This window comes from Saccopteryx leptura, chromosome 5 (assembly GCF_036850995.1).
Source record: "Saccopteryx leptura isolate mSacLep1 chromosome 5, mSacLep1_pri_phased_curated, whole genome shotgun sequence".
In the NCBI taxonomy this organism is placed as follows: Eukaryota; Metazoa; Chordata; class Mammalia; order Chiroptera; family Emballonuridae; genus Saccopteryx; species Saccopteryx leptura.
The window spans coordinates 102,924,208-102,945,343 of NC_089507.1; the positions used below are offsets into that span (position 1 = coordinate 102,924,208).

A 21,136-nucleotide genomic window follows, 5' to 3' on the forward strand; every position below is an offset into this window, starting at 1 on the left:
TGGCCTGTGCATTATGTTATAGCAGATTTTAGAAGTCTGCATTTGATTTTTGGGCTGTTTAGTTTCTCCTTTCCCCAGGGACTTGAGGTTGCTAGTAAGCTGACCAGCCACAACTCAGATGTGAAAGGCTAGTATGCTGGTCAGTAGACACTCACCGTGAAGCTGTCCTCTCTCGGCGCCAACCACACTGCTATGCTCTGCCTGGTGCTGAGCGTCTGCAGGCCACACTTCTTCGTCAGCCGGCTTGGTTTTAGGTGGCTCCAATAGTAAGCACATGAGAGACTGGGCCGGAGGAGGGCGGAAGTGATCTGCTGTTCTCTGTTAGCTTCTGGTCCCTAACAGGCATGACACAGCTCAGCGACGAGAATTACTTCCTGCAGGAGTTGGTGCAAGTTCATAGGCTTTCCACTTGTTCAGCTTCATCGTGCCACTCAAAGCTCACAGCAGCCTCCGCCGGGAACCCTCTGGAGGTTTGAACTTGGCTCTGTGGCATCGTGCCAAGGTCCCAAGGTACCAGTGCCAGCCGAGCTACGTCCATTCCTCAGCTCTGAATCCCAGCTCCACAGGCCGTCACTCACACGCTTCTAATCCTGATAATCCTGTGTCTTTGTTTCCCATCCTTAAAAGCGGTAGCTGTTTCCTGTGTTTGTCACCTCTGTGACATCTCAGTATTCCCTTTTGGCTGTCACCTCTTCACTATCTGGCTAACAATAATTTTTTATCAAATCTCTGTTAAAATAATTGGTGTGGGTTTGGTCCCCTGATACAACAGGCAATCAGATTTGCAGCTCTGGAACAAAGAGAATGAAAGCCAGGTCCTGTCCCAGCAACCCCAAGTTCAAATCCTTGTTCCGCTAGCACGCATCAGCATGACAGGGGGACTTCCCACATTGCGATGATTAGATTGTGCAGTTCACTACGTACAGGGATAGCTGAGGTTACAGGAAAATGAGTATTTACCTACTGTCTGGTCACTAAGTCCTACCCTGTCCCTCACTCCTTTATTCTGCTGTTCCTCAGCCTTTTCAAGGCATCATCCTATTGACTCCTTTTTTCTGCTTTCTCAGTACTTTCCTGGCTTCTCTTTCTTTCTGGTCCATGTAGATGCCATTGTCATCCTTTTAGTCACTTACCCTTTTGTCCTTTTGCCACACCACACTACAAAATCGGTGTGCTCCCCCATACCCTGGCTAGTAAGTGTCAGGAGGGAGTGCAAAGCCACCAAGTGTCCAGTGGCAGCTGGGCCCTAAGTGATGCCTGGAATATGTTTCCATCTTTATTCCTCAGGCTATATAACCTAACCCTCATCACTCGGCTTTGTCCCGACCCCGCCCTGCCAGCCCTGACCCTCTCTCTCACTAGGGGCGTGGCCTCACCTACTTTTCTCTCACACCAGGGTGAATATGGAGCAAGCTTAAGGTTTGTTCACCTCCACACCTGCCAGCAGTTCTCCTGACCTGACTTGAGAAAAAAATCCCTCCTCCTTCTCAGAGGCTAAATCATCCACTGTCTCTGCTTTCTTATCACTTCCTACTGTCTTAATATATATATAATTTATTTTTTCTTCTCTACCTCCCTCCGTCCCCAAATATAATATCAGTCTCTTTAATGAAGGGACTTTACACTCATTAGTTTTGCTGAAGACATGAAGTGTGAGAGACGTGAAGCGTGAGAGAGGTGAAGTATGAGAGGAACAATCATGGATGAGTCCAAGACTTTTGGTTTGAGCAATGAGGGCTGGAGTTGCCCATAACTAGGTGGAAGAATGCAGCAGGTTTGGAGGGGAGGCTCAGAAATTCAGTCTGGACATGTTATCATGTTAGACATTCGTGTGGAGAGGTTGAGTAGGCAGTAGTAGGGTATATACGTTTCAGAGAGGAGGTGCAGGATGTAGAGATAACCTTTAAAACCATGACTTGAGAGGCGGGCTACAAAAAGAGTGTGCATAAGGAAGAGAAGCCCAAGAACTGAACCCGGGTCGCCCCACTGCTAAGAAGTCAGGGAGATAAAGAAAAACCACCATTGGGATTGGAAAGAAGGAGTCATATACTCAATGGAGGAAAACCTGGGATCCCAGAAAATGTTACCATCAAAAGCAAGAGGGATCAGTTGGTAAGTCATGTAAAATGAAAACAGTTGGATTTTAGCTTTGTGGGGAATCATCTTTGACCTTGGCAAGAATGATTTTGGTAGACTGGGTGGGGGGATGAAAGCATGATTGGAATGAGTTTGATAGAAAATGGTTCTAGGTTGTTGGGGTACAAATTATGAAGAGATAAAAAAGGGTCTCATAAAATATCTTGGGGGGCAGTTATAAATGAATGGGCTGTACCAACCAATCTGCTCAATCTGCTGAACTGTAATCCGGGCCCTTCAGCTCTTGCCCGAATAGATATTGACTATGCTGGGAGCATGGCTTTGTGCCAGGCAGAGTTATACCCGTTATGCTCCTGCGGGTTCTTGCAGCTTTTTCTTTCCGTCTCTTTGACCAATCATCTCCTTGAATGAGGAATCTGAGAGATCCTGATTATGCACTTGACATCTTATCCTTGGGACTCATTTTAATCTCCTCCTTCTGTTCAATGTTGATAACCTGATTTCCCCTTATGTTGTGGTTGTGTGCCTATTTGTCTAATTCTTCAGAGTGGAAGCTTCTGAAAACCTGGCTGCAGCACAGAACATGCAGTGAGTACCTTGAACTGCAGCCTGATGCCTGCTTGCAAGCCCTCGAGAGAATTTTATGTCTGAGCTTTCCTGACTTGGTTTTGTGGGAGAGAGAAAGGAAAGGCCTGGCTATTTCTAACGCTTTCTTCTGGAGTTTGGTGGGGGATTTTTGGTGTGTGTGTTCTCTAATAACCAAGATAACTGCTTGGAATTGCTTTGTGGCACTTCATAAGGGGGCGGTGTGTGTGTGGTGAAAGGCAGGAAGTAGTGGGGAAGAAATGGAAAAGTCCCAGCTTCCTGTGGGAGTTGTTTTCGTGTGATAGAGCCTACTGAGTAGATACTAGATTTATTTACTAAACTGTGACATTGACATGTAAAAGACTTGTAGAAGATCCTTGTTTATTTGAAATTAGTGTAGATTATCTTGACACAAGAAAGCTTTAGTTGCTTTCCCAGGGAAAGGCTTAGGAAGTATAAAATTCTGTCTCAATGAGCTCACTTCCAGACATGCTTTATGTTCTCAGGGATTGCTCTCATTTTTGGCAAGGCCCATTCTGGTGGCATCCATCTGGGGAGGGCTTTTCACCTAGGGATGTTCTTGGTTGCTAAATTCTAGCTTTCTGCTGGTTAACAGATGCATGTTGGGTTAGGTTAGGGGGCAGGGGTTCAACTGCGGCCAAGTCTCTACTGAAGTCAGCTGATGACCGTTTTGCTCATAACCATGAGGCTGTTTGTATCTGCAGGTCCAGTCGGCTGTTGCTTTGGTGATACGACGTGAAGGGTCGGTGAGAGAGTTTGAGCTGTGGTGTAAGCAGAGGTGAACAGCTGTGGTGGTAAAGAGGCTAAGCATCTCGCCCTGTGCATTCGACACAGAACCAGGGACCACACGGAGACAGGCTATGCCTGACTTTCAGAGCCCAGGGAGTCTCCTCCACCGGGGCTAACTGGTGGGAACAGTGCCCATACCTGTCACATGCTGCATGTGTATGGGTAACAGTTTGTAATGAATAGTGATATAAATACTAAAATAGCATCCTGAAAAGACTGATCTCCAATCCACATCCTTTTATGGAGTAAGAAAAATACATAATTGAGAATATGTAATCTTTGTATAAGTAACAAAAGGGAAATAGAATAAGAATCTCTACTAAATGAACCACATTCATCTACAACATCAAGACAATAAAAATAGCATCTGTACAACAGACAAATGGATAAAAACGCTGAGGTACATATGCACACTGGGATATTACTCAGTTGTAAAAAAAAGAACGAAATCTTACCATCTGTGACAGAATGGATGGACCAAGATAGAGGGTATTACAGTAAGTGAAGTAAGCCAGGTAAAGACGGATAACATAGGATTTCACTGATATGTAGACACTAAAGCACAAAATAAATGAATAAATAAAATAGAAACAGAATTACAGAGACCAGATGGATGGATGCCAAAGGGGAAGATGGTTGAGGGGTTAGATGAAAAAGGAGAAGGGATTAAGAAGTACAGATTAGTAGTTACAAAACAGTCACAGGCTGTAAAGTACAGCTCAGGAAATGAAGTCAACAATATTGTAACAACTACCTATGGTGCCAGGTGGGCACCTGAAATATCAGGGGAGGGGGCCTGTGTGTAAACTATATGGTTGTCTAACAGTTATGCTGGACACCTGAAACTAATACAGAATGTTGGATGCAAACTGTAGTTAAAAGATAAAATTAAAAAAATTAATAAAATGAATAGCACCTATAGATGAACTTTAAAAAATGACCTTAGTGAGGACGCAAGCACCCGAGTTTCAGATTCCTCGAGCATGCCGAAGCATTCGTCCCTCAGAAACAAAATCTCCAAGAAGTAACTGAGAGCTCTTCATTTTAAAAATGCTTTAATAAGTGTCAACAACACTGTTTTGCAAAATGTAAAGGTACTATACAAATTCTTAATACAAAAAGAATAAATTAAAAGCAGATTTATTTTTAATTCTGCAACTTTGTCTACAACATACATCTTCTTCATTGATTACAGTTGAAGAGAATCCAGTAAAATCATTTTACATGCTCTATAGTCAGTCTCAGGAGCAACCTAATCCTTTCCCTCCCATTATTAAACTAGAGTCCATTTTACACAACTTGTAATAAACTATTAACAATGTGTAAGAAAAACTTTACACCTAGTTAGTTAAGCAGTAACTGGTCATCTGATAGCACCTGGATGGGTTTTGCTATATTTAGAACTAAACTAATACTGAATGAAAACAAATTCAAATTTTAACATCTCCAACAATCACCTCCATATAATAAAATAAAAAACTCCACCTGTCTCACAACAAAGTCTGATTGATGTGTTTTCACCAGTCTTCTTGCTAAACAGGCAGTTTCTTACACGTATCCACAGAATCCAGTAGGGGCTTTGTATCCGACCAGGGGCTTCCTAGTTCCTAGTTTCATTTTAAAGAAATAGGGATCTATAAAGAGCTTGCAAGTGCTTGTATACTATATTGTTTCCCACCACACTGATCATTCATCATGTCAGTCTCAAAGGACTAGTACTTTGTCACTTTGTAGTCACTAAACACAGCTAAACAGTAAAACCTGTTTTACTTCATCTCTGTCTTTACTACCAGACTCTCATGATGTTTGAACTGTAATCCCCCTCCCACTCCATTCCTTTCTGCCTCCCGGAATCCAGAACCCGGGTGTTTAGAAATAATTTTCATTTCTCATTCCTTGTAGACCCGTTGGGCTAAAAGCTTGACCCGATTGACTTCAGACTATTAATGTCAAACTACTGTATGTTGTGTAACCATGTTACCTTTTCTATTTCCCCTTTGACTTTTCCTGTTGCACATAGGTCAGTTTGATTATCCACACATCAGCTTTTGGGCGAAGAAAAAAAAATGACCCGATGTATAATGCTTCCAAGTGGGGAAGGGAAAAAACTCTGCTGTTTGTGGCTTTAACCATCAAAATAAGAGCAAACAAAAAAACAAAACAAAAACAATACACCCTCACCCCAACCAACCCCCCAAATCACTTAGTAACATTATAACCAGTTTTATTTAGCCTGCAGGGTTTACCTTAAAGTGTTCTGTGAATATTAATCCCATTCACAAACTGGATCAGTAACCTAGCCTCCCACAGAGCCTCCCTGACCAGCCCTGCATTGTCCAGAGGGTCCCAGCCTGCTGAGTCCACGGGCTTTGCCAGCTGCAGCAGAGGCTGCAGCATGGTAATTTTGTTTAAGGTCCATCCACACCCTCCTGGTCTGGTGGAGTCTATTGTTACTCTTGGATTCCATGTACATGAATGACGAAGATTTTTCTTTTTATGCTAAAGCTGACTTCAGTCCTGCTTTCCCACAAAACTATCCCCTCCCCGGCTCCTGTCTCTGGCTGTACAATGCTTTTCGGATAGGAAGTCATTAAGAGTGAGAAAAAACAGCCCCGCCACCCACTTGCACCAAAAGCACAGCATGGCACCTCTGTGGAGACCGTGTGTATGCCTTTTGAATAACCCAACTAAGAGTGTGCACTTGTTACTATTATAAAAGTAGTTCTGAGGCCTTTGAAGATTGATGGCTTTCCAGTTGTGTATCAAGCGTAGCTCAAAACACATGTAAACGTGCAGCTCCCAAACCTTTTTTGCTCTTCTTTCTTCTTTTGGTGGCTGCAGACAAATGTGGTGCATCAAGGTGGCTGATGATGCTGTAGGCACACGGGCGCCCTGGGAGCTGGCATTTTCTCCAGCCCTGCTCTGCCTAGTAGACACGGGAGTAAAATCTTCCTAAGGGCATAGTTGGGTTTTTTGAATAAGTGACACATTGGTAACTGAGGTCAGATCTGAGCTCTTTGTCACACAAGTGCTACCAAACATAAAATGAGCCACAACAGTTAAACACTTTGAATGAATTGCAGTGTGCTTTTCCCTTGGTTTCCCATAAAAAATATAATGAAACACCTTGTGCAAAAAAATAGTATACAATTTTACTGGTTGTTTTAATGAGAGAGAACCACTTTTGGCAATCACCGCCTTACTTTTCCTACAAATCCCCAGAGGAGAGCAGCTCTGTCTTGGGCTTGGGAGCAGAGCAGGGCTAAGGGTGCCCACTGCTCCCCACAGGCCTGGCTCCTCCACGTCTGACTCGCGGAGCTCCGAGTCAGCCCCACCAGCCAAGACCCCGCTGACCTCACCGTCACATCAGCTTAGTGTTTCAGGCTCTCCGTGGAGAGGGGACCGGGAAGAGAAAGGGATAGAGGGGAAACAATTTACAAATGGTTGACTTTGACTCATGGTGTCTTGTAGCAGTTCAGAATTTGAGATTTCATTGCACAAAGAATGTCTTCCTCTTGGCCCCTCTTATTTTTTGTGTGTTTTTAATCTTTTAAATCTTTGGCAGCATAGAACCGACGATGACCCTCTGATGCATCTCCGACGTGTTAAGTAAGCTTCCTTTCTCATTCTCCCCACTCCCCCAAGGAATGTCTGTGTCAACTAGGCATCCCACCAGGCAGCCTCCTCTTGAAGTGCTGAGCTGGCCGCCAGGGGGCAGGCTGGCCCCAGCTCAAGTGTCTTCCCGGATCACTGGCAGTGAGTCTCCTTTCCTGCTCTCTGTACAGTCTCCTGTCCACAGGAATCTGATGCCAGCCAGCCTCTTGGATGGCTCCTGGCCTGAGGGCTGACATGGCAGGGGGCAGCCACCAAGGTGCTACTGAGGACAGGTGCCTGGCTTTCTGTGGGCAAGAAAGCCCCGGGACACACAGTGGGACCGGAAACGTCCAGAATGTCTCCTCAGTCAGGTTTCCGAGTGTGAGGGGATGCGGAGACAGGAGAAAAAGTGCTGAGGGCTGAAGCTGGTGCAGGGTGCCAGTGCTCTGGGTAAGGCAAACGAGAGGCAGTGAGGTGATCTCGGAATGGCGGCGAGGTGGTCCGTTCGAGGCCGCTGGCTCACACGAGGGTCCCGGGCTTGGCTTTCTCCTGCCCGCACCACTGGACGTCAGCTAGTTCTGGATAGAGGGAGGCATCCAGGAAACAGCCATCACTGTAGCTCCTGCAGGGAGGCCAAGGAGAGGACACGGTGAGTAGAGAGTGGCCTCTAGCAGCCTGTGTTCAGAAGTGTGTGCTCGTCTATGTGGGTTTCATACTCATCAGCAGTGTTCCCTGTCCACAGAACGAGGCCTGATGCCGCACAGAGCAGGCAGAAGGCTCTCACAGACTGAATATTCCACATAATGGGACCTAAACCTTGAACTATGCAGGAGGAAAGTGGAGCTAACGCTTACTAATGAGCTGGGCTGTGTGTCAGAATCACCTGGGATATCGCAAGAACACTCAGGTGTGGGCCCCACCCCAGAGATGCTGCTCTAGGTGGTCTGAGGTGTGCTGGAGCTTGGGGAGCTTTCGAAGCCCCCACGTGACCCTCCTGTGCAGCGCGGGACAGAACCCCTGGGCTGGACTTCCCAGGGCTCTTCTTCCACAGAACTGCTGCTCTGGGTTGTCCTCCTGGGACCTGGGGCTAAACACATCCCACCACTAGATCGTTATTCTGTCCTAGAACCACATTTAAAATGTCAAGTTTCCTCTTAGTGAAACTGGAGTCATATTTTGAATTGAGTTTTTAAAAACTGAATCAACGCTGACATATGAAATAACATGTTTGTGATTATAAGAAAGGTCTATGGAAATAATACAAGAAAGTATACAGAAAGTAAAAGGCTTTCACGTCTCTCAGGTCGGCGTCCTTCAGGGAAGGCTGTGCTTAAGGCCTAGGGTAACGTTCCTGAGACGGCGTTGGGCTGAGACTGAGTCAGTAGGTCTGTGTGGTTATGGCTGGATTATGAAGTCTGACCTCCCCCGAGAACAGGCCAATGAGGGGGTAGAAAGATCTACCTGCAAACACAGGACTTCCCATAAATGTCAGAAGAGTCTCTGCCGTGCTGCTGATGTCTCCATACCTACTGCTAGGGTGACAGGAAGAGCCCCTAATCCAGTGTGGTTCCGAGAAAAGCAAGTTTGAAGAGCACCTGAAGCAGCCTCAGGAACAAGTTTACAACTGAGAACAGTCAGTCATCACTGTTTTTCTGTGACTTGCTAACTTCTCTAGGAGCAAATGGATGAACTCATTCTGGATTTTGTTAATGTTTCTCACCTGGCTTGTAAAAGAAAACCCATGGAAGTTGGAAAATCCCAAGGTGTCTGTGAGCATACTGTGGGCTTTACTGAGTGTCCTGCGCTGGAACCTTGGTTAACGCTGCTTGAATGTGGCTTCAGAAGCAAAGCAACGTACTGGCCAACTCCCTCTCTGCCCCGACAAAAGTGGCTTTTGCCATTGTGCCTGAACAACTGAGAAACTTTTGGTGGCAAAAGGTGGTTGAACCCCACAGTGGACACAGGCTGTCTGCTGGGGTGAGTGTGGGGCTGGTGGAGTCCCCCCCGCGACTTCGCGTGGCCCTGGAGGGGCTCTTCGGCGGGCGTCACCCACACCCTCCCCCAGGGGGCACGAGTGACCCGGGCGGGCCCACTGGAGTCCGCCAGCCACAGTCACTGGGTCAGACATGGGCATACGCTGAAGCAAGGCCAAGCGGCTCTCCCACTACCAGGACGTCAGCTTCCTCCTGAGAGTGCGGGTATAGGGCCGGGGCGGAGGTGGACAGAGAACTAGCGAGTCCTGGCTCCAAGTCTTCCCTGGGCCGTGAGCCCAAACTCACTAGTTTATGGAAAAACAGTTGGAGCCAAATAAATGAAGGTTACCTGCTCAGTAGCTAAAACTTTTCATTAATATTTGTAGAGAAGACACTTACGATCTTTTATTTGGCTAAGTTCCAAATAGCCTCCCCTCTCTTTTTCCTTTAGATAAGAATTACCTCCCAAAGTCTGCATTTCAAAGACAAAGCCCAAATGAGAACCCCTGGAGAAGACCAGGTAGAACATTTATACCCCAAAGGTAAAGGGGAAAACTGTTTCCTAAATCCAGATCTTTTACAATATCTGCAGCCTTCTCAGATGAACAGGGGAGGTTCTGGGAGTGGTGTAAAGGACAGGTAGGCTCTGAATTGCTTTGTGTGCTGCATTTCTGTTCTTTCACAGACAAGATTTGTAAGACAAGCGTAGTTTTGATTCCTCAAGGAACTAAGTTGCAACTTAAATAAAGCCAAAAGGATTTTGCAGATTTAATCAGTTGAACTTTGTTTCTTAACAGCTTGGGGGTCAGGTCACACAGCTTCACAGACCAGAAACACAGGCACTGGTCCCTGTGAACCTTCTGAGTTCTCTTGCTCCCCATGTCCGAGGTCCATGGGGAAGTTCCTCTGGGTCCCGAGCTCAGCTCTCCCTGGGTTGTTGTCAATCTAACTGGCTCTCCAGTCCAGGGTGAATCCAGAGGCTCTGCCAGAGCACCAGTCACGGGCCCTTGCTTAGCCGACAGTCCCCACTGGCCAAGGTCTGCCGGTTCAGTCCGGTTCCACCTTGGGAAATGCTGGTGGTGCTCACCTAAGGCTTTCTCTTGGCCAGTCCTCAGTACCATCTCTGGTTGCTGCTGCTCTGTTAATGTGCACACGAGGTAAAGGAACAATGGTTCTATGGTTAATGGGAATCTCGACAGCAAAGCTGCAAAACTGATGAGCACAGGCTAAGCACTAAAGCTGTTCGAGGGCTTGCCAACTAACTAAGACTCATGCTAGGATAAGTTGGTCACAGAACAGGCTCCACTGACACTAGGTCACCCACCAACCTCAAGAAAATGCTCATGTATTGAAGTATTAATTTGGCTCTGAGATAGCTAACATTTAACTGAAGAAATGGAATCTTCAAGTTTCTGCCAGAAACACAATTTGTATCCATCTGTTGTTCTTCTATGAACTAGTGAGTTTTGCATTATTGTACTTGTCTCAAGGCTAAAAGTTTTAAATGAAAATTAAAAAATCTGTTTGTATGTTTATATATGTACGTTATAAATGTGTAATATTTTTCTACTTCTGGGTGGTATTGACAAAATTAGTTTGTAAAAAACACTCAAATATAAACAGTTAACCCAGATTTTTTCAAGTTCATGTGATTTAGGCTAAATCTTTAGTAAATAAAAGCTTAAGTTTATTGGTTTAATTAAACTAGATATGATTCAGAGTTAACAGCTTAACTATAATACAGAAATACAACTTTTATTCTACATGGGTTTACTAATCAAATATGTTTGCTATCTCTGTTACAAAATTTGTCAGCAAGTAAGATAACAAGATTTGGTTGTTTAATATCTTGACATAATTGTTATGAACAAGTGAACAAATATGTATTGGTCATGGTCTGTATGTTTCTCACTAGGTAGAAGCTTTTCCTGTTGATAAGCAACTGCCTTTTTTTGTAGCAAAGAAATTACTTGAAAACATCATCTCTACATGGGATGAGTTTTTTTGCATGGTGACCTCAGAGCTCATTTTACAGGTCAGGCAACCCAAGAACTCCATCCAGAGTCCTTCCTATGCTACATGGAGGCTGCACTGCCCATATCATCCTCAGTCTTCAGGGTTGGTAGAAAGGACTAGTGTGGCACCATTAAAACCCAAGAAAATTTTGTGAATCTTGGGAACTTTCCTGAACCCAGGTGCTGTCACTGGTCCAGAGAATCTAACGTCCTTTCTTAACTTACGAAAAGTATAAGCTTGCTCCCTGCAAAACAGTTACCTGCAGGTGCATGCATCAGCCTCATTCTCCATGCTCTGACCATCACACTATCCAGTGGAACCTATTAAAATATTGCTAGTTACCTAGTTTCTTTTTCCAGAAACATTCCTCAAAAGTTTAAGAATCCTGTGCATAGAGGAATACAACCTGATCTCCCTCATAGCCTACTTTTTGGAAAACGTGTCTACCGCAAAAGACATCAACTAAAGGACTCCCTCTTCCCTCACTGGAGACGACCTTTCCTGGTACTGCTTGCCAATTCCCGCACAGCTCAACTTGAAGACATCTGACCTTGGTTCACCCATCCCAAACTAAAGGCTTCACAGAACCTGAATGGACCAGCAAAGCCACCAGTGGTCTCAAACCCGAGCTCTCTGGGCAGCCAAAGCCGACGACACTGGATGCAGACAGCGATCCCAAACACCGGACCAGGCCTGTGGAGCTGAGAGCTTGATCTCCACCACTGTTCTCCTTCACTATGAAAATCATAAGAAAACTAATCAAACTCTTCTAATCTTTCCTGTTTTGTTTTGTTTTCTCTTATTTGCCCTTTCCCCCTTGCTCCTTGATCTTGTCCGTGTATATAATGCCCTTGTTCGTATCTTCTGGGTGATTTCCCAGGGTGGTAAGCTTTCAGGCTGCGGGACTTGCCACCTAAAACTCCGTCTCCCATGCTGTTGGGAGACGCTGGTCCTTCCTGTAAGCAGTGTTTCCTCTCTCTAATGCCACCATAAACAACACCCTAGTTCCCTTCGGTGCTGGCTTTCGCAGCCAGGGTCCCAGCACTTTTTCCCTCCCCTTCTCGATTATAACTTCACTTTCCCAGTCAGACACAAATACCGATGCAAACCCTAGGACACTTGCAACCCACAAGTTCCTGTGACTAAATCATACCTGCCCCAATGATGAAAAAATTGTACCAGCAGCCTCCACCTTTACAAGGAACTTAGGATAACTTTGTATTTTAGGCTAGGAGATTTACTTCCCAGATGCACCAAAACCCTAATACCCCCTACCCCTCCCACAGCTTGAATGGGCAAATAGGCAAATGCAACAATCCATGCTGATGAATCCATTAAAGACGCCACTCCAGCAGGAGTGGTTTGTGCCCTGACAGCATTTATTCTTGTCTGTGGTGGTTATGCTCCTTGGGCCTATGAACCCTAAATGGCTGCCGCGTAACCAGGCAATGCCTTGTACTTAGGTCATGTATTGTGTCCCTACCTGTCCACGACCAAACGGAGACACCTCACTAATAAACTCCCCCTGAATTTAGACCAAGTTTGATGGGATTTATTAAGAGGCATTCAGGATTCATTTCCTTTGACAGATTCCTACTTGCCGGGTTCGAAGTGAGTACAGAGGAGGCTATGGTCAGAAACCCCTTTAAGCCTTGGAAACGTCACCGACTCTACTACTAAGGCGTTAGCTGCCCCACAAAAATTCCTCGAATCTCTAGCTAAAGTTGTCCTTGACCACAGGAAAGCCCTGATTACCTCTCAGCTAAACAAGGAGGTTGTCTGTGGTTCACACCACTTGTACTTGGATTAACACTTCTGGGAAAGTTGAGGTTAAATTATATAAAATTCAAAAATAAACCTAATCTGACTCATCTTGCAATTTTGATTTATTCAGTGGGTTACCAACAGGATTGGGCTCATGGGTTTAGAGCTATACTACAATTTAGTCTTTCTAATCTATTTGTCATTTATTTTGTGTTGTGATTTTTAAAGTACTCAGTTGTTGTCTCTCCAGTCTTTGTAAAAATAATAAACCAAATAGACTGATGCTTGCCCCAAATTTTTTTCTTTTATTTTTTACTTATTCTTTTTTTTTTTTTTTTGTATTTTTCTGAAGCTGGAAATGGGGAGAGACAGTCAGACAGACTCCCGCATGCGCCCGACCGGGATCCACCCGGCACACCCACCAGGGGCGACGCTCTGCCCACCAGGGGGCAATGCTCTGCCCCTCCAGGGCGTCGCTCTGTCGCGACCAGAGCCACTCTAGCGCCTGGGGCAGAGGCTAAGGAACCATCCCCAGCGCCCGGGCCATCTTTGCTCCAATGGAGCCTCGGCTGCAGGAGGGGAAGAGAGAGACAGAGAGGAAGGAGGGGGTGGGGGTGGAGAAGCAAATGGGCGCTTCTCCTATGTGCCCTGGCCACGAATCGGACCCGGGTCCCCCGCACGCCAGGCCAACGCTCTACCGCTGAGCCAACTGGCCAGGGCTTTCCCAATATTTTGAATTGATATCTAACGCCTATGCCCTTCACAAAGTCTCCTCTGCCATGACCTTCCACTTCGATCTATTATAAGAAGCTGCTCAAATGTGGCCTTTTAGTGGATACCAACCCTGAAAGCTTTTCTCACCCTGAAGGAAGTCCATGATGTCCAGTCATGGCATCATGAAGACAAAGAAACAAACTGGATAAAGGCCTGGCAGAAGAAACATCTAGCCATATATGAGTTATCAACAACTCCTAAGAGGGACTTGATAAAAAAAGTGGAAATGTAGACCGAAACTAAAAGGAGTCACTTATGTAGAGATAAAATGGAGATGGTCAACACAGGCTCATACAGGACACTTAACCTAATCTCACGGGAATATATAGTTCTTCTCAAATCAGCAGAGGACACCAGCCAATTCCCAACTGCCAACTCTGTTGATGTCATGTCTGGACCTCCTTGTTCCCCTGACTCAGCCACCTTGATCCAAATATACAGTTTGGTTGTTGACATTTCTTGTTGTTCAAATGAGGCCAATGAATTCCACTTGCCACTTCCCTCTTCCATGGGAATAGACACCTGAGGGTGATCTTTCTCTGCTCCAGGGGACATGTACACCATCTAACAACACCTTTGATCAAGAAGAAAAAGGAATAAAACAATGCCTAAATGACATGACTGATCAGTAATGCTTTCTGCAAAAGATTCTGATCAAGAGGAAAAATGTGAAAGGATTTCGATCTAAAAATGGAACTGGAGGACACGAATTGGAGACTCACACTTGGGCCCTCAGAAGAACAGAACTTAAGAACCAGGAAGTCCAGCTTTCTGTGAATGCCTGATTAACAGAAGGCCGAGACTTGTCTCCTGACAAGTGAACACCCACCAGGACTCTCTCTCTATCCTGAAGCCAGTGAACTTACTGTTTAGACTCTGGCTGGACTCCATACCCCCTCTTTTAATACAGCCTACCCCAAATCCTCAGTGGACTTATCAGTAGCTTGCTATATATGATATAACATGCATTTCCAGGATTGTAATTCCTCTGCTATTCCTGTATAAACTCAGTTTCTGTTCATTTGAGTTTACCTCCTTATAAATATTGACCGTCATTATGGGGAGTGCTCCAGTTAGACCACAGCAATCATTTAAGTTTCTCAGTTGAAGGCAAGGGCTCCCACATCAAACAGACAAAGTGGGATACCTATTTCAATTGGCATGCAAAAACCTCCAGAAGGCTTCAAGATTCCAAAATAGCTCCACTGAAAGAGTTACTGCAAAAGTCTAATGAAAAAGTAAAGACACAGAGGTGCTTATAACAAAAGACGACAGGACTGACACAACTCCTACTACCCCACTCTACCCTCCTTTACCTGAGCACTCACAGTCTAATCTAGTGGTTTTCAGGTGCTGGTCTGCGAAAGAGTTAACCACTAGATTATATAGTCTATAACTGTTGGGTCTGTAATCTTCACACAACGTCAGGGTGGTTAACTCTTTTGCGGACCGGCACTGGTCTGCAGACTGGTGGTTGAAATACACTGGTCTAATCCTTTCTCTGAATTGCCTTTCCAATCTGAAGAGTCTACAAAACTGGAACAAAAGTCTGCCAAGTCAGTGGCCTTACAGACACCCCCAAGGTTGATGGGACTCTGAGGGCTTTTCTAGCAAATTGCTACCAGCAAATTCTACCAAATCCCTTACAACAGCCAAGGAGAAACTAAAATCAATGGAGAAAACCTTGCAAAGTTCTGGGAGATACCAGGGCTGCAGACTCTGCTCTACATGCCACTCGCTCTGGAGTCTGCAGAGTGGATCCTGGGAAAATTGGCAGAAGCTGGTGAAGGGTGAAGAGTTCTTCCTCCAGTTGGCTCTCCCAGATCTGTCTGCAGGCCAGGTCCATCCATCTATGTGGTTTATGCCACACTGGAAAACTTACTGTGAGGGAGAGTATTCTTCTAGATATTATGAAATGTAATTATAAGTTTGCTAGCCCACAGAATGCTAGTGTAACAACGTTCACAACTGCCTACTTCTTAGAGTCCACTAGGAATTAAGGATTTGAAGGGTTAAGAATTCTGATCAATGCATTCTAGAAATTGTATGAAAGCCCCTGAAATCTGATACGTTCTGGTATTATCAGTCATAATTCCAGTTATTATCTTAAGATGTTGTATGTCACAGAAATAACCAAATTCCCGTCAATTCTATTATAATGAACTGTTGTCAGATCTCTAGCAATCGGCCTACCAGGAACTCTTGACTACCAACACCACTGTTAAATCACAAGGTGTCAAATTGTGGGTGCATATTTCACACCTGAAGAAGGCTCCCCCTGACTCCTGGTTCTCTGTAAATGCTGGAGACCTCACAATCAAACTGACCAGGACAAAAAGTAGCCAACATCACAGTAGGCTGTTTCTCCCCAAGATTTCAGATCGAGAAGGTTTCTTTCCATTCCTCCTTCCCTCTCTGATCATGTTTCCCTATTTCCTACACCATAAGGGTCCTTGTGATTCTTCTGTCCACCCTTTTGCCTTGCTCTGGCCCAGAAAGATAATGCCATTGTTCACAAATTTCAGGCCCTTGAAAAGGGTGGTAATGCAACTTCCAAACAACTGCTGGGTTTGCCACAATGCTGGTGATTCTATAGTTCTGCCTGTCCCAAACTTCTGATTTCCAATGCCTCAGATTCTCTGGGGCGCATGCAGCCTCCTCACTCGTGCCAGAGTCCCTAGCCCTGGGGACCCATTTCCCTCTCTCTGGTGAATAACCCCAGACCCAGGAAACTTTGCATCTAGGCTCTGTGTCCAAAGACAGGGACACAAGGCAAGGGTGACCAGAACAAAACCACCTGTGCAGTCTACAGACCCCTACATTTCACTGGCCTGCATGCTTATCACCTTTGAAGCCCTGACCCACACACTGTGCTGTGACCAACAACACTGGCTGCACGTGGACTGACACTGTGGGGACGCTGAAACTCAAGTACACAAGATCACTGAAGACACCAGTGGCTTCAAGTGACTCCTTCACCACGGCCTTTCTGGACTTATTTGATTGGTTGGGCCGTGGGGACCATGGCTCCACAGTGCACTCCAACACTGGGCATGAGCCCACTTAGAATAATCAGAGTAGTTCCTTCTGGTGTGTTCTCTCAAAAGCTTTTACATGCCTGTTCACAGCCACTGCCACCAAGCAAATGATGCCCCAAAGAACAGAATGTCACAAAAGAAATGAAGAGAATGACCAACCTAAAGAATGTGAACCCGAGGGTGACCTGTGAACACCACACAGAGATCTGGCAAAAAACTGAGAGAACTCCAGAGCAGTGGCTGGGAGTAGCGCTAATGCCTTCGAAATTTTTCACATCTCTGTGCCTGGCTGGTGGGGGAACTCTTAACAACAAGACAGCAGGCCCCAAATGGAGCTGTTTACCACCCATCTGAGACTTAACTGAGCTACAGTTTGGGCTCTCCCAGGAATGGAACCTTAGACCTGTCAATCAGGAATCACCTGGTCAGCACTAGTGAGGGAGCCTGCCTGATCAGCCCCTGCCCACCTGAAGGAAAGTGACTGCACTTTTCCACTTCGTGTAGCTCCTCTGTCCCTGCTGCCTTCTGCCTAAAAACGCCTTTACTTGGCACAAGTCCTCAGAGCCCCTTTCTATTTGCTAGACTGAAGGCTGTCCAATTCATGAATTAGTGAATAAAGCCAACAAGCCTTTAAGTTTGTTCAAATTTCATTTAACATCATCTTCCTCTCAAAGAAAGAACCCTAATACCTCAATGTGCCAACTCAGGAGACTTGTAGTAGAAACTGTTCCGTGTCTCCTAATTTGCTCAGGACCTTGTCCCGCCTGTTCAAGGCTGAAGTCCAGCTCCTTCTCTACCGCACAATGAAGACTCTCTGTGTTCCCCAAACACCCTGTTTGTTTCTGCACCTGTGCTTTTGCCCTTGGAATAAACAGCCTCTCAGCCTTGACCTAACTGCCCCCCCAGCCTCTGAGGTCAGACTCCTGCAGCATCCCCAAGAAGCCAGAAGTCTGCTCCTCTAGGATTCCTTTTAGCACTTTGTTTCAAGTCTCAGAGCACTTCATACAAGTTTCTCATTTGTCTTGTACAGAAAATCCTGATAGGTTTACAAATTCTTGATCTGAACTTGAACTATTAGAACTCTGATCTCTAGCATGGTTACTAGAATACACTGAGGATTCATTTATTTGTTTGTTTTTATTGACTAAAATGTATAACTCTTGTATCCGCTTCTGAATAGTATCCTTATTTATTATTATTTAACCTCTGAAATGCTACTTCATTTCAATGTCTCATCGCCCATTTAGATTGTGCTGGTCTCTGAGGACAGAACCCAGACCAGCTGTTACTATTTTTATGCCCATTGTCACTGCATTTGATTCACGCAGGGATCTGGTTAAAATGCAGATTCAAGTTTAGGCTCAGGAGTTAGCTTTCTAATCAGCTCCCAGATGATGATGATGATGATGTTCTATGGACTACATTTTGAAAAGCAGGACCTAGAGTATTTGGGAGAGGACATGACTGTCAGTCAAGAATGCTGGAGGATATCATGGGGGATTTTTTGATGCTTCTGGATTAAGTCAGTCTGCCCCTGGTGCTTTGAAATATAAACTACATGACGCTGTTCTTTTCATGGACATGGGCTACTAAATGAGTACAATTGTCTGCATATATCAGTATATACGTAGAGCCTGGGAAGGTCTAAAGCAGTGTTTTCAACTGTCGGTCTGTCAGAAATGTCGGCTGATCTTCATACAACAGCAGGGTGGTTAACTCTTTCATGGACCAGCACGTATTTCTAGTGGCCGCCACCAGTGCGAGGCCTGGCGGTTGAAAGACACTGGTCTAAAACACATTCTGGGAAGTAGCATAAGAATATCTAACGTCTGATGTAAAAACATACATATAAACATATAGTTCCACACGTATCTAGAGATCAGACATAAAAACAATGGCTTCCACACCGTGCAGATGTTTCCTTCTGGAAACTGTGACATGGGCAAGGGCAACACAAATGCAACACATCTGAGAGCACAGACTCAAAAGCAGTGAAGGGGAAGGGCTGTAAGAATAAAACATTCCCTTACGATACCTCTACTCATCAGTACTTTGGTGAGTTGGAGACTCAGACCCATCCATAATGGGCGAGTGTTCTGTTGCTTCTCTAAACAAAGGAAAGCATAAGGAGGAAGAGAAGAGAGGTCGTGTTAAAGAGAGGAACTGGCACAGACACAATTTGTAGCTTATTGATACATTGGAAAGACCAGTTGACTACACACCCGAGTGTTAGTGACAAATAAGCCACGCAGAACTTTCAACCCCCATGAGTGAGTAAGAAGACCTCTCTAGTTTTGTTAGAAAGGTAGACTTTGGCACTTTTTACCCATTTCTCGTTTTCTTGTCACATCAGAGAATAGTTGTTCATGATAAGTCAATCTGATAAAAGAGTTTACTTCAAGGACCAAAATATCTTAGTTTCAAGTTTGTCTTGAGTCCTCACTATGTATGTAGGGAAACACAGGCAGGTGTCAAGACCAGCTCAAGTGTGTAGGCATGCGAGGGGTGCTTCTAAATTTCAGAGCTCGCTGTCACAGTTAATATATCTAGATCAGGTGAGACTGGGCATGACAAAGAAAATTTGGAGGCTCCAGAAAGAGAGCCTGGAATCTGAATTTCCTTACTTGGGTGAGACACTTTACCACTGGAGGAACCACAGATAAAGAAAATCTGTTATACTTCTATGAATTAATCTTGGTGAGATTCCTGGGTCCTCAGCCTTGCAGCAGCTGCCAGACCACACAAGCTAGAGCTGGGGTGTGGACGGTGTGTAAGGGAGTGTTTTCCTGATCTGTGGTAAGGACAGAGGGGAAGCTGCTGCCCAAAAGACAGACCAAGAGGTGAGAGTGGACACAAGAACACTGACTGTCAAGTTTGAGCAGGCATCAAAATCCTGTGGAGGGTTTTACTAAAACACAGACTGCTGGGCCCACCCCCAGGCTCCCTGATTCAGTGGGTTATGAATAGTCCCGAGGAACTCACTTCTAACAAGATCCCAGGTGATGCTCAGACTGCGCTTTAAGAACCACTGGCCTAGGGGAGAGAGACAAGGCTTTGGGGTCACAGAGCGCAGGGCTGAAGTTCCAGCTCCATCCAGCCATGTGGCTTTGGGCAAGGCACTTCTTTTCTCATAGCCTGACCTATAAAACTAAAAGATCTGATATTTCCTGAGCAAGGATGCAGTGAGGATTTTAAGAGCTCATATACATTAGAAGAAGCTTCCAGCCTTTGCGTACAGAGCAAGCACTTAATAAACGTTAGCTCCATTATCTTCTGTCAACACTGAGGCCCCATAAAGCCCAGCTGAAAATCACTACAGATAAATTTGCAGAAACAATAAAATGTTTGCCAAGCATGAGAGTCAGTAATACAGTCAGCGGAGTTAATTCCGCTCCTTTTTTTTCTGATGACTCAACTCACAGACAGTTATCAGATTTGTCCAGACACCCCCACCAATGCTCCAGCAAATGAGAAACTGAATGAAGAGATCCTTTACTATAACAGGTATTGACAGTATGTAACATCCACATAGAGCTAATGTCCCCGGAGCAACAGAAGAGGCAGGAACTGTGAGGAAAGCAAGCTATGTGCACCTGCCAGAGGCGACCATTCAGCAGATCAGAACATCTAAATGTCCCCAAGATCATGTCTGTCTACACTGCAAGCTATAAGCGGGGCTGCACTTTGGTTTTGTTATTTTGCTGTGGGCCACTTCTTAAAGGTTTCAAAGCGCCTGATCCCCCTTGTGTTAAGTGGTCGGCCATGACAGCGATGAAATCTCAGCCTTCTGCCTTTTTTCTTAAGATGCGTCCTGATACCAAGACAGTGGGCGCCCTGAGGCGCAGGTAAAATGGGGCTCAGGCCCAGCACGGGGTGCCTACACTGTTCTCTTCCACCCCTCCCTCCTCCGTACCTGGCATTTCAGAGCTGTCCTGGTATAACCAGACACAAACCACATGCTGTCTGCAATTCTGACCAAAGCAGCGCAGCTGGACCTGTGGCGCCCACCTTCCCAGCATTCCTGGCGCCACCGCCAACCTCACAAGGGCGCAGAGGGAATGCACATCTAACAGGCAGTGATGGAAGGAGGGGCAGGGGAACGGCAGTTCCTGGGTCTTCTTTGGAAAAGAGGAAGGTTCCCAATAATGAAGAACATTTGTTACTCTTTTCCTCACAAACCCTCTGTTACTAGGACCTCATACTCATTATACTCTTCCTGACAAGAAAGGCTGAGGATCATTCTAGAACCTGGAAGAGGAGGGTGAAAGGTCTGATAGGAACTCACCCAGATTGCCAGGTTAGGATGTGGTGAGGACTGCTTGGTGGGGTTGCTCCAATTTCACTCGATGGTGTTGAGCTTCTCTGGCTTTGAGGTAAGGCAGCTGCGTGCGGGACGTGCAGAAAAGACAGGGGTCAGACACCAGTGCAGTGCGGGAGCTTCTTTCCAGAGATGCGGGCTATAGCCCTGTAGCAGGGTCACATGGG

The 21,136-nt window shown here is 45.5% G+C and overlaps 1 protein-coding gene across 7 annotated transcripts in view; it reads right to left on the reverse strand.

Annotated features, from left to right (window-relative positions):
- Positions 1-4,616: 4,616 nt before the first annotated feature.
- FRMD4A (FERM domain containing 4A) overlaps positions 4,617-21,136 on the reverse strand; it is a 673,627-nt gene continuing 657,107 nt past the window's right edge. For 6 of the 7 annotated variants that reach the window (XM_066384150.1, XM_066384151.1, XM_066384153.1 and 3 more), the window contains 2 exons: positions 20,937-21,033; positions 4,617-7,708 (listed from right to left, as the gene is read on the reverse strand). In XM_066384150.1, coding sequence (XP_066240247.1) covers positions 7,606-7,708; positions 20,937-21,033 — 200 coding nt within the window. In that variant the 3' untranslated portion in view covers positions 4,617-7,605. Of the gene's footprint in view, positions 7,709-18,686; positions 18,759-20,936; positions 21,034-21,136 lie in introns of all 7 variants that reach the window. The other variant, XM_066384148.1, reaches the window with a different exon arrangement.